At 38.0% G+C, this 13769-nt stretch overlaps 1 protein-coding gene across 1 annotated transcript; it reads right to left on the bottom strand.

Moving 5' to 3' along the window:
• Positions 1-4474: 4474 nt before the first annotated feature.
• Positions 4475-12476, bottom strand: LOC103970602 (cell division protein FtsY homolog, chloroplastic). Its single transcript, XM_009384440.3, has 11 exons — positions 12083-12476; positions 11898-12002; positions 11711-11784; positions 11547-11605; positions 9510-9547; positions 7899-8019; positions 7713-7781; positions 7554-7636; positions 6524-6592; positions 5149-5211; positions 4475-5021 (listed from the first exon to the last, which is right to left on the bottom strand). Exons 1-11 carry the CDS (start codon positions 12431-12433, stop codon positions 4908-4910), a joined length of 1146 nt encoding a protein of 381 aa, XP_009382715.2. The 5' UTR covers positions 12434-12476; the 3' UTR covers positions 4475-4907.
• Positions 12477-13769: the final 1293 nt, after the last annotated feature.

The raw sequence follows: 13769 nt of genomic DNA, 5'->3' as shown, positions 1-13769 counted from the left end.
AGTATCTTCGAGGCATATCCCTAGGATTCAGCAGCACTGGCTGCATTGGCTGTGCTACTGCTCCGTGTTGTTTACTCTGATAACCATATCAACATTATCGTTGTCATGAAGCATCAGACTGTGACATTTGCTCCTTTCCCTTGTCTGCAACAACTCCTCAAACCAAGGATCATGGCAAGCAGAAGAGTTCTTTTCTCCGATGGAGTGACAGCGATTCGAGGAACGATCATCTTCGCAGCTGCAATGGCTTGAAAGGGACCTCCTACCTGTCACCACAGATCATGAACCGAGTCATGCCCCCATAAGCCTTATCCCTCATCTAGGTGATAAGACATATTTTGGCACCTGATTAATCACCATTGACGTCACACGCCACCAGCCACGAATCCAACTCTATACGCCATCAAAAGCCTGGGGTGCACGTCACGTCGGGTCCCGTACCGATACACTGTGCGACATAACTATCCCGAGAGCTCGGGGCAGTGCCGTCTGATGCCGCTCAGGCACCCCCAAAGACGCTAATTCGTCAGAGAAGTCGCTCCACCCCAACGAAAGTCAACGGTCGCACCGAATCAAGGCGGAATCGATCCTTGCATGATGGTATAAAAAACTCTGATCTGGCACTCGGCCGGGGGCGGGGGGGGGGAGAGAAAAAAAAGGAAAATATAAAAACTCCACTAACTTGCTCGTCGGAGGGGCCAAAGTCGGGAAACACCCGACGAAGACCATTTTTGCAAGGAAGTGGCCATCCTCGAGCAGTGAGCGTCTCCACCCGGGAATCGCCATCCGGTGCGTAGAAGGAGAGCAGCTCGTCGGCCCGGATTCCGACCTATGCCAATTAGCACCCCTTCTCAAGGACACGATTGTGTCATGAAGACAAGCTGTCAACCATCCCAGGAACGGAAGGACGCGACCCACATCCACTCACAAGGGCCCAACCGACCTCGTCGGTCCGACACTCGCCCAAGACGTTCAAGAGGTGCAGCCACCTTATCATCCTACTCAATCCACCCAATCCACCGGAGGTTCCTGACATCGACTCGCACACTTAACCGTGCTGATTCCCCATCCAGTACTTTTGTTCACTAAGTGACAAAAGCTCCTGATCACAAATATACATGTCTTGGATGATTGACTGCACAATAGTTGTTCTTTTCAGTGGCTTTTCTGTCACAATTTATCATCCGCCAGACACTCCACTGCCGAATCCTTGTCGATTAAAAGTACTCTCAAGCAAGCCACTTGCGCAATGGTGATGTAGCAAGCGACATGCATCCGCCACCAGATAACTCGATCCGATGGGGACCGATTAAGAGTAGTCGTCAGCATTTGCTCCTGTGCACGGTGGAATCTTAACTACTACTCTCTGTGTGCCTGTACTCCGAGGTGATCCGTTTGTTCTTCTGCCATACTCGTCGAGTGGGTCAATCATTCCATCAAGCAGGTTCTCGACAGCCGGAATGCATGGCCACATGAGCGTAGTCGGTGCTCACATTGCCTGCAGCAGGTGCATTAAAATGTCAAGGTCGGACCAACGCAAGCAGATAAAGCCTCTACATGCCATGCCACAAACATTAATTTGCTGATGTGCACCTTCCGACTCAGCAAGAGCCTTCTGTCAACAGAGAAGAAAAGTCACCAAGGAAGAACCAAAAACTTGAGGACCACAGCACACAAGGATAAGGAGACTTGTCGTCCGATGGTGTCTGACTCAGCTGATCAAGTCCCTCTCAAGCAGCATCACACCTGGTTGGGTGGGCCAGTATGTGTCGGGGAATAAAAGGAGGGCACATGACATCACATCATCCATCCAAAGCCCCACACAAATAAAATGATTTATAGGATGCTCATGATGAGCAAATCCACTGTACCTCAGATGCAACTTAGGAAAGGGGGTATCATAAGGGATTGGCATTGGCTGACTGAGGAGGCCCTGCCACTTGATAACATTTTTCTGTTTCTGTTTCTTCAGAAATATATTTGGATTTGTGAGTGAGGAAACTCTTAAGATTTTTTAATACTATTTAATCATTTTAATAATTGATATAGTACTTACGTATATTTGTGTTTTTCTGTTTGTTCATACTTTGCACAACATATAGAGGAACGGTCGAAATCTTAACAATCCCATTTTAATTAAATTTAATGATTTTCTTAGACTTATAAATAAACACACAAGAGTGTAAGTCCGTGACACTAGTGTATTAGGTTCATCTTTTTTATCATTTTTATTATTGATCTTTAATTTTATATCCTAAAGATTTTATATCTTTTTTTATCGGTTTTGAAGAGTAACCTCTCATTTACATTTCATGGTTTCTTTTTAATTAATGTTATGATTATATGACATATAATAAATCTAAATGTTATATAAAAAGGTTCGATACTCTTTGTTTTATAAAATCAACCTTCTACTCTTTTGATTTTGACAAACTTTTAACATTTTTTTATTTTACTACTCAAACTATAAACTATGTCAAAACTCTTTACATTCCAGTAATATCCGATCATATTATTCGATGAGATGAGACAGATATATATATATATATATATATATATATATATAATTTCTCAGGTCTATTACTTACAAGAATCGACAAAAGCGGTAAGCATCTAATTTATCTCGTCTCCATGGCGATGAGATGATGCTTGCCGTGCACTGTTGAAGATTCCTTGGCACCCAAAAAACAAGGAGAGCATGTCGACATACGGTGTGCAGATTGATGGTGGAAGCCAAGTCAATCTGATGCTGCTGTCGCATCACAGATTCACTTGTTGCAATCAAGAACAGGTTGCTTGGGACATCCTCGATAAGAACAAGTAGTGCACAGGTTTCATCGCCACAAGCTCATTAAAGTAGAGGGGAGATGACTCAGAACTGATCGTTTCTTTATTCGCACCGTGAATTATGAGCAGTGAGGTAAGCCAAAATAAGAATAGCATGGGGTCGACCTCCGTCGCCAGTGGGTTGCTCCACGGTTCGCCTCTCCGTGTCCTTTCTCTGAAGCTTGATGCTTTGCTGCATCGGAATCTGCTGTTGCTCGTCGAAGCTGTTCTCGGTACTGTCGATAATGGTCTTAAGATCACGTGAAACCATATGCTCTCGGTGTTTGATTCGTTATATGTGATTGTTAGTGTTGGTGAACAGAGATGCCCTGATGAGTCAGCATGGCTAGGTCTACGGGTCGATGTCGGGAGTTCTCTGTTGGCTGAGCTGGATGCCTAGGTAGGTCGGGCCTTCGCGACAGGGTGTTGGTCAGCGTTTGTTGATATGAGCTCCGTCAGCGTCATGTTGCGTCTCTCCGTTCCCGAGATAACTGATAGCTCGACCTCCCTCATTGGGTGGCGATTTCTTGGTTGAGGCGCTTGTGGCTCGGGGTGACCGCCTACATGCAAAAAAGACCTTCGTCGGGTGATTACCAACTGTGGCCCCTCCAACGAGTAAATCAGTTGTTTGTAGAATTATTTTTTCTCCTCCCTAAGTTGGATGCCGACCAGAGGTCTTTATACTATTGTTCGAGGGTCAGTCGTATGTGGTTGGCGTGGTGGATGTGCCAAATAGTGCCTTGGTACGGATTCTAACTTGTCGTGTCTTGGGGGCGGTGCTATCTCGGGATTCCCGAGACATGCCAAGCAACGACTTGGTACAAATTCTGACCTGGCATGTGACACTGGGTATGACATGTCTTGGACCCAAAATAAGTCATATCACTTAGTACAAATTCTTATGGGATTATTGTATGCTTCATGCACATCCATTTCTTTCGGTATTTTATGTGACAAAGGCGATGCCTTGTTCGATGGTAATTTATTTAATAATTGAATTTTTTTATTATCGTAGATTAGTAGAAATAAAAATAAATAAATTTTATCAAAATATATATAAAAAATATAAAAACTCATAAGATCGAATGTCTCGCGCATTACGTCGCACGACGATAGAATTGAAATCATAAGCATGGTTTTATATCACTCACTCATTGAGTTATTGATTCATTTATGATTGATGCATCACAATATTTTAATTTATTTTTATAACCTCGAATATAAGAATAAAAAAATACAATCACATCAAGTTAAATATATGATATCATCTTTCATTCGAACAAGATTATATATATATATATAATATTTTTGATAAACTTACATATGAATATTTAAGATATTTAATCAAGATATATAATCTTCAATGATCTGATTTTTTAAAGTAGAGGTTGATGTGACAACAGGAATCTTTAAACTAATTAAAATTATTTTATTGATAGGTCAACTAAAGTACTCCTCCATCAATTATTCTATACTAATTAAATTTATTTTATTGATAAGCCAACTAAATTTCTCCTCAATCGATTATTCATATTTTTGTCTTCCACAAAATAAATCTAAGTCAGACTAACGAGATTGAACTTCAACTCAGCCGAAAAACTTACATATATTAAGTTGTCGATCAACCCAATCTTTAATACACCAATCGAAAGGCGCAATCAAATGATATTTCTAATCATTAATATAATTGAATGCCAAGGAGAGAATAAAGGAAACAGAAGTATTTAACTGTGTCAAAACTCTTAAGAGCAGAGAATGAACTAAAAAAGATAGTACAGTTGACAACGCTGCAGGTCTTGTTTCCATCAAGATCACATAAAAGAGCACTAATCTGTCTCTGGCACAGATATATGATTTCATTACAAAGTTTCCAAAGAGTGTCCAGATATGGACTGCTTCTTTGAACAACCTTTGAGATATGATATATGGAGGTCTTCAGCTCTCCAAGCCGTCGAAGTTGCACAAAACTGAATCATCTGAGAAGTGACAGTGAAGCACAGCCAAGACTGCACAGCCAAACTCTGCACAATCCTTAAGCAACCGTACAAGGTTTCGTCATAAGCTTGATTGAGCCTGCTTAATCAAGAGAAAATGGCATTCACAAAGGCTTCGGCATTGAATGGTTGGAGGTCATCTACTCCTTCACCAACACCAACAAATTTAACAGGAATACTGAGCTCATCTACCACGCTGACCTGCAATAGAATCAATATCAAGCAGCTATATCACTAAACGAAGACCTTGTTAACAAATTCTGAGTACAGCTATTGCCTTTGTGAAGAAGTTAATACAAGCCGATAATTGAAGAAACTGGAATCATACCACACATCCACCGCGAGCAGAGCCATCCAGCTTTGTCAGAATTAATCCAGTGATTCCAACAACCTGTAATTTTTTTTAGAAGAATGTTTTATGGCAAATAGTTTCTAGAGATTACTCATATATATAATATTAAAAATGGCCAAAACTATGGGGGCTCGTACTGCCTTATGTATGCATTGCAGGAAAGAGCTTTCACTAAAAAATTCCATGGAGATATATGTCAAACAAATAAAATGATCTGCAAATTTTAATATACAGGCTTACAAGGAAATGCCAAATAGAATTTCATGGTGTGAAATAAGAATTCACCGGAGAGCAAGAAAAAGCAGCAAGATTTCAGGATATACTTAGTAGGGGCAAACTAAAGCAGTTCAAGCAGTCACCCGAATTACAAGGGAAAGGAAAAACCTCCCAAACAAGGAAAACTTGGTTAAGGTGATACTGACGAGTTTTTCGCTGGAACTTGTCAGGGATCTTCCACAAAACCAAGTTATAACTGAGCTTAAATTAGATAGCACAGGTATTCTCAAAAGTTGGATCTCCATGGCTTAATTCACCGTTTCTCTTTACGATCATATGATATAAATGCATATGACATGTGGCTTCATGTAATCTATGATGTTTCTCATTTGGCTTTAGTAAAATTGAAATATTTATCGTGGATTGAGTGTTCTTTTATTCTTTTCCAATACCAACTGGAATTATTCCAATCAAGATTCAAAATCCTGGTCCAATATTAGTTTCAACACCATGTTGAACTGGTATAGTACAGAAATATTAGGTGGCATACCATTTGTACAACCAGGTATCACTGCAAAAAAAAAAAAAAAATGAATATTGACTGCTACTGGTCCTTGATCGAACTGATATCAGTAAGTATGTGTTGGCCTGACCATATATTTGAAACCCTAAATGCCAATTATGGTCAGCATTCTTTTAATGATATACTGATCCCAGGTCATCCTAATAGCCAAAGTAGTAGTTTAAAATGCCAAAACATATATCCTGATGCCTGGAATTCAGTGCTAAAGAGTATACATTTACAAAATGAAACGTCAGTTGCATAATATAATATCTGTAATCTCACCGGTCTAATATGGAAGAAAAATTAGTGACAGATGGAAAAGGAGATATAAGAAATACAGACCCTACAGGAAAATTTTCTGGCTATTAACAGATGAAAAGAGAGATACAAGAAATACAATCCACATATGCTAACATGGCTACATATGTAACAGAATTATCATCCATGTGCAATCACAATGTCATGAAAATATCTCGAATGATGCAGAAATTAGATAAGATATTTATACAACAATAGAAGTGAAAAAATATTTGTACAACAAAGTGACATGTATCAGGATCAGAAAATTACTTCATTAAATTCTCTCGCCTGTGGTAGCATATTCAAGCCTGTTGTTCCATCAAGAACAAGCAAAATCTCCTGTTAAAGTTTGAAAAAGAAAATCTTGAATAATTAATCAATTAAAAGACCTCTAAAATTTCATGTGTTCATTGGTTTAGTAACTAAGTCGTTTATTATCTCAAATGGGGTAACGGTAGGTTGAATGTTATGAACAAGATAAACCAAGAAAGCGACAGGAAAATTTAGTAAAGCTGGAGAAACCACTCCTATTGTACGGAGTATGATATGAAGTGTTTTCTCAAGGGTCGAGAAGTATAGATCCATCCTGATGTTCACATGCTCTTACATCCAAACTCACAGAAAGGTCTGAGTTAAACCTAGTCCTAGAGAGGAGGTAACTGATATATCCACCATATATTGCAAAAGTATATGATTCTAGATTGATCTCGATTATATAAAGCTGGATGATATTTTGCTGCATTTACTTGGCACATCCTAAAACATTTTATTAAGGCAACTGGTTATCATCCTGAGTGTCCAGGAAGGTCCCTACTTATATATGTATATTTGTGTATTCATGAATGTTTGTGTGATCGATCTGTCCAGCTTTTATCTCCGTGTTTCTCAACCTATCTAATGAACTTATTCATTTTAGCATTCTCTTTGTCCAACCTATCCTTGAACTGTCATAAGCTACATACTTATTCTCAGATCACTAGGCTTTTACATCTCTTAGCCTTTCAAAATTTTAAATACTCTATGTAGCTTATTTAGTCATCAATCAATTTATCAAGAGAACATGAACAACACACATTCTTAAAGAAGAGTGGGCTAAAACAGTGGGAACAAATTAAGGTCTGCAATAAATTCTTTGAAAGAACAAGAAAATTGCACTCCTAAAGGCATCAAATAAGAAGCTGTGTCAGAAAATGTTATGCCTTTGCAGAGAAACATAACTTGTCTATGCATTAAGATCGACCACAAGAAAAAGTTGCAATATCAAGATGAAAAGCAGAAAAGTCATGAACTGTGGTTATACATTAGGTGCACTTGGAATGACTTTGGCAACAGCTTTCTTGCAGGCAACCAACTCTTCCATCAGGCTGTAGTTTGTGTGCAGACCTGATACACTTTCATAGTGTCAGACAGAAAAAACTGGAATTAATACGATATGTTAAGAAAAAAATAATATACTTACGCCCAGATGTATCACAAAGGACAACATCATAGCCTTGCTCTTTTCCTTTTCTCACAGCCTGTGAAAGGACTGTCCAAAAAGCAAATTTAAAGTAGCAAACAATCACCTATATTTGTTATTGTCAGCAAAAGATCAGAAAATAAACATGTAAAATAAGATACCAAGTTTGGAAGTTACTACTCATACCTGATGCAGCCTTGACTTTGTCACCCTCCGCCACAACTATTTCAGAACCTGTTCTCTCAGCCCATACTTCCAGCTGTTCACTAGCTGCTGCTCTAAATGTATCACCTGCTGCCAATAAAACCTGAAACAAATGGATATAACCAATAATTAAACAAAAAATGATCTAGTTAATGTTTCTGCTCTATTAATAAAAAAAGAAAGTAATCCCTTTTTTGATGCAAATATTGTGATATGTGAACAATAAGAAAAGTGATATTCACAGAAGGTACTAGTATGCAAAACTAGCTTTCAAAAGGGCAAGCTGAAATATTTTGGCAGACTAAGATAATACGCATACTGATTCTCTGATGCTCAGACGATGAACAGATAATAATATTAGAGTAAGGGAACATAGTTATAATACCTACCAATGTACACATGTTTAGAGATGTCCAGATCCTTCATATTACCTGTAATGAGATGGCACAATTGTTTTCTTCCCTTGTCCCTCTTAATACATATTGCAGGCAAAACAAAATCAAATGCAAATTCATCTATTATGAGTCATGCCATAGTAGGTTTAGAAGAAAGTAGATGAATAGAAGAAGAAGATGAAAGGGTTCATATCAAGAAGTATAAAACCAGATTAGATGGTGGAGCCACATATTTCTAATGAAAATTGGGCAAGGCAGAGGATACATGAAAAATTAGAGTGGAATGGGCATAGGAACTAGCACTAACCAATTGAGATGTAATGTTTTGAAGATGAAGGATCTAAATCTCCAAAAAAAACATATAATATTATTCCAAATGACTAGGGATCTAGAAGCATAAAAGAAGTATTTAGGTTCTAATTATTGTAATAACGGATTTAAATAACATCAGAAATCCCTGTGATTTGCAAGGTGTTAGCAAGGCTGGTATGCAGCCAAAAATAAAACCACAAAAAGTAATATATCTGAGAAAGGAAGTGGACCAAAAAGAGATGAATTCTAAGAAAATTTTAAAGTGAAAAATTAAAATGGGAGCAAGACAATGGGGAAAAGTGACTCTTTACTGAAATAGGTTGCATCACAGGACCATTAAATATGAATTATTTACACATTTTGGTGAACTTACATGATATATTAAGCAGATTTGAGTATCTAGTTATGTACTAAAAATCATCATTTATTGACGAAGCGGAAAGAAATGCATGTTGGACAAGTAAAAAAATAATGTAACCAAGATATCAGTGTTGTGATTGGCCAGTGGTGCCACAGCAATAATGAAACAATGAGATGACTGTTAAGAAAAAGCAGCACCTAATGGTGAAAAGATATGTAGAAGCTGTTAAGATGGTTGAGACACACTGAAAAAAGCATTAAATGTACTAATAAAGAGAGTTAATCGACTCCACAGATGCTATGATCGATTAGGAACAACAAGAAACGGACAGTGAGAATTGATTCATAGGACAATGTAGGTATTGATAAATATATTTCTTTGTTGTTGCCATAATAATGAGTGCATTTCCACGAGGGAAAAGTATGGTGACATGAAGCAACTTAACTTTCATTCAGAAAGAACTTGAAAACTAATTATCATTGTCCAAAGAATCAAATAAATCATATTACTAGAATATAGCCTCACCTTTACCCCTTCATTTTTCAATCTGCAAGCAAGTTTTCCTGTGAAATCATAGTGAAATTAACTGAAAATGGAATATAAACTTCAAAAGTTTATATGACCAAATGAAATGAAAAGGAGCAAAGAAAGTTCATCACAAATTTAACAGGCAACATATTAAAGCTTAGCATGCTAGTGTTAAAATAGCACTGAAATTTGACAAGTTTGCTATAATTTGCAGTGGTTGCCAGAATTAACAAGGTCCAATATAGAGAACTCCTATGAGTCAGAAACAAGGATACCTATAAAAAGATAGACACACATATAATATTGGTCTTGAATTCATAATTTGGCTGATACATTTGTGGATGCAGAAGTGGAAGCTGGATCTATATTATATAAAGATCATGTTTGTCAGAATTACAAACTGAAAAGAGAACTATTTGTTATAAGATTCACCAAGTAAGCACGATTATATTGTTAGCAATATCTGCATGCATGTATCAAGAAAATGAACCTAACACCAATTTCTGCAAATCACACTCAAAGATTTGTGATTACCAATATTTGCATTTTTTTGGAATTAAATAGAAAGCACTGTCTTGTAGATACCTCTAACCACATAACATGTCTTTTAGATTAATATAGTTGAATTTTACTGGTAACGAGAAGGATGTGGAACCTTTTTTCCCATCTTGATAGCAAAACAATAGAACTATTGAAAGCAAAAATGCCAAATTTCCATCAAAAGTTATTAAAATAAAAATGCAAAATCCAAAAACACAAAATTACACAAAAAAGCAAACATAAGCTTCCAGCAGGAATCACTAGATTGTTGTAAAGGTCTGCATTTGTGCATTATCTGACTGAGATAGAAACAGAGAGAAATATATACTTTAAGGGTACTTAAGAAAAGATCAAGAAAACTCTCTGAGAATCTTCATTAAATTAAGGGAGAATAATTTAATTTGGCATGAGTTTCAGGGAATGTGGCTAGAACAATTATGATTCCACATAGTTCTTGGATGATGGTAATTGAATTTAGTGACTAATATTTGAAGAAATAAACAAACAGTTTCCAGCCCTCATAGGAACTGATCTGAAAGAGAATCAAAGAAACACGAGATAGTAGGAAGAAGATAAAGAATGAGGGAGCAACATAAGGGTAGAGAAGATGAAAATTCTGGTGCGACCAGAGAAGCCCAACATACCCGTTTCTTTTCTATCCATGGTTCAAAGGTATCATCGGCAGAGTACCTATATCGGATAGATCTGCGTGTAATGACTTGGTAATCAGCTATTACTACAACTAACTAGCTAATCCATTCTCAGATTAACCAATTTAATTATAAGAATGCATGTATGAGTAAAATATGCTAATTCATCATTGGATATCCATCAGCAACAAGCTTTTGCTGATAAATACCATGAAGATCTTACTATGCATGGAGCTCAAGAGCTCCATGACAAAGTTGAACACATTCTTAGATAGTACCGGATGCATAATCTAATTCATGTCTACTTAAACAATTTTCTGAAGCCACTAAAGTTAATGCTTTAAATGAATAGAAAAATTTGCAACAAGCATTTGTGTTATTAGTGGACCAGAAGGTGGTAAGTGTCTTAAAAGTCCAGGAAGGGAGAGACTTACAAAATATTCTTTCTGTGGTTTCAAATGAATGATCAAACAATATATTTCAGTAGGATAGGAGCTACATGCAGTGAGCATTAGGTAATTCATTTGAGAACTTTTGGTCTAAGATTTGATTTAGAGTGCAAAATACATCAAGTTTCAAGCACATAGAGTGGTAACCATGACAAGGAGATCCTGATAGTCAAGAGCTTCGTGTCCAGAGAAAATTAGCATCTACATTAAAAGCATCCTACAGTCACTAATTATGATGACGAAATCCTACTTAAAGAATAAAAAATGCAATATTTATTATTTAGTGAACTTATCACAAACCACAAAAAAAGGCTATCCAGAATTGTTTCCAGTTTATGTAGTCATTCTAGCACAAGAATTGATAAAAATGGAAGAAGCATCTCTGTGATGATTACCTAGAGAGGTTGTCTTTCCACCTCCATTAACACCAACAACCATAATCACTGCAGGTTTCCTGGTAGCAAAGAAAGATAAATTCGTCGGCAACTTGAATTCAACCCAATAAGAACAATGGACAATTAGGCACGAATTCATGAACAATAATATGTAGATGCAGAACCTAAATCCTAGTTGGAGATCCGACTTATTGCCCTTGCTTGTCAACAGCTGAAGCACACTCCTTTTCAAAGCCTCCTATGTAGCGCCCTTAAGCATTAATACATGGAAACGATGAAGGAACAAAACCCAAGCCCAGAGAGAGAGAGAGAGAGAGAGAGAGAGAGAGATTATAACAAGAAATCAACCACCTTTATCTCACTCCCAGACTTCAGCTTTCCCGCCAATATATCTTCTCGAAGGCAGTCCACGATCTTGAAAGAAATCCTGGGCCCAAAATCGGATACCAGCAACGCCTACAAGAAAATTCGAAGGAAATTAAGCTCTAATCCACAGATATCCACTGTTCGGTTAGAGCGAGCATCAAGAATTCCACCTCTTCTAGCTCATCGAGGACTCGATCGGTGTCGGCAAGGTTCCAGTAGAGGAGGAGCTCATCCACGACGGCGAGATTCTCCCGGGTTTTGGAAAATCCAGAGAAGACCTTCTCCACGTCGCTCTTGGCCTTTTCCTTGATAAGGCGACCTAACCGGGTGAAGAATCCGGTCTGCCCGGCGGCGCATCGGAATCGGGTGGCGGCGGGACCAGTTCGCCGGAGGCGAAGGGCAGCGGAGGTCCTGGAGCGGGAGAGAAGGATGGAGGTGGAAGCGTATGCCGCGGACGCGGACGAGGAAGAGGGAGGAGGCGAGAGGAAGGGGGCAGTAACGTGCGGAGCAGCGACGGCCATCGCCTCTTCTCCGCTATCGCCTCTCTCCCTTTTATCTCCGGACAAATAAGTAGATTTTGAGTTCGACTACTTCACCTCTCATTTCCTAAACGGCAATTCTACTACTTCCCTTTCGTTACTCAACTGTTTACCTGCCTCATGAGTGGGTAGATTATGATCCCCTTTGGGCTCCACCCATATTGTCCAATCATCGAAGCTGAAACAAAACAAAACACCTTACAGAGTATAAGGTCCTCAAAGCCATGAAGTAACGGTACGGTTTAAGGAGGCGGCAATGCCTTAGTACGTCATCTAGACCACTCGCCTACCTGTCTTGTCATTGGAGGAAGTAGAGGCTCCATGTGGACCCAATGAATACAGGCAAGGTATTAATCAGGACGGAAGGAAAAAATTGGTACATTAATATATAATGGCGAATTATTCATAAAAACCCCATTTTATTTTTTCGAAAAACACCCCGTCCCAAATTTCCCACATTGTTCCCTACATTTCCAATAATACCAAAATGGTCCTCAAATTGCATGTCATGAACTATAATATTTTCTTTCTTTTATTTAAGATAGATTTTTCTGAAAAGAAAAATTGACTTCTATATATCACAAAGAATCTTTTTTTTTTTTTGTGATTGGTCAATTATATAATAAAGAAAAGTTAAGGGCTCTCTTATTTGATAAGAATCGACTCCATCTGTCATATAAGTAGCAATTTATTAGCTTGACCATTATATTTTCCGAAGATCACTTTTTTTTAGGAAATTTCATGTCAAAGTCGAAGACATTAGATTAAAGTCATATAAGTAGAAAACCATTCTTTATAGAATAATCAAATACTTATTTTTAGATTTATTTTCTCTACGTAGAAGTCTTTCCACGCTTGGATTTTTTGTACTATAAAAATAGTAATTTCTAAAATTCAAAAATGCATATCCATCCTAACATAATCCGACACATGTAATGCATCTTTAACTTGACACATATATCAAACTTTCCGATAACCATAAGAATGTTTAGACTTTAGTGGAAGAGTGAACGAATGGTAAAGTTCATAATTTATTAGCGAGAAGTGAATTATAAGATAAAATGATTTTTTGATTTGGAAATTTTATTATTTAGGAGTGATTTATCCGAAAATTTTAATTTTTATTTTCTGTATGGATATTTCTCTCTTGAACAGTCCCGTGGCGGATTGCTGGATGCACGCGGCACGCGTTTATCCGGTGGCGGTGCTGTTTCGTACATCACTGACTTGCCTTGCTCCCGTTTACGTGCCCACCACACCAAGCACCGCTGGCCATCACGTGTTGCACGAATATTGATGGCCATCGGACGGGTCCATC

This window comes from Musa acuminata, chromosome BXJ2-11, assembly GCF_036884655.1.
Source record: "Musa acuminata AAA Group cultivar baxijiao chromosome BXJ2-11, Cavendish_Baxijiao_AAA, whole genome shotgun sequence".
NCBI lineage: Eukaryota > Viridiplantae > Streptophyta > Magnoliopsida > Zingiberales > Musaceae > Musa > Musa acuminata.
Note: the sequence above shows the minus strand (reverse complement) of the source record. Positions and strands in the feature narration are given on the sequence as shown.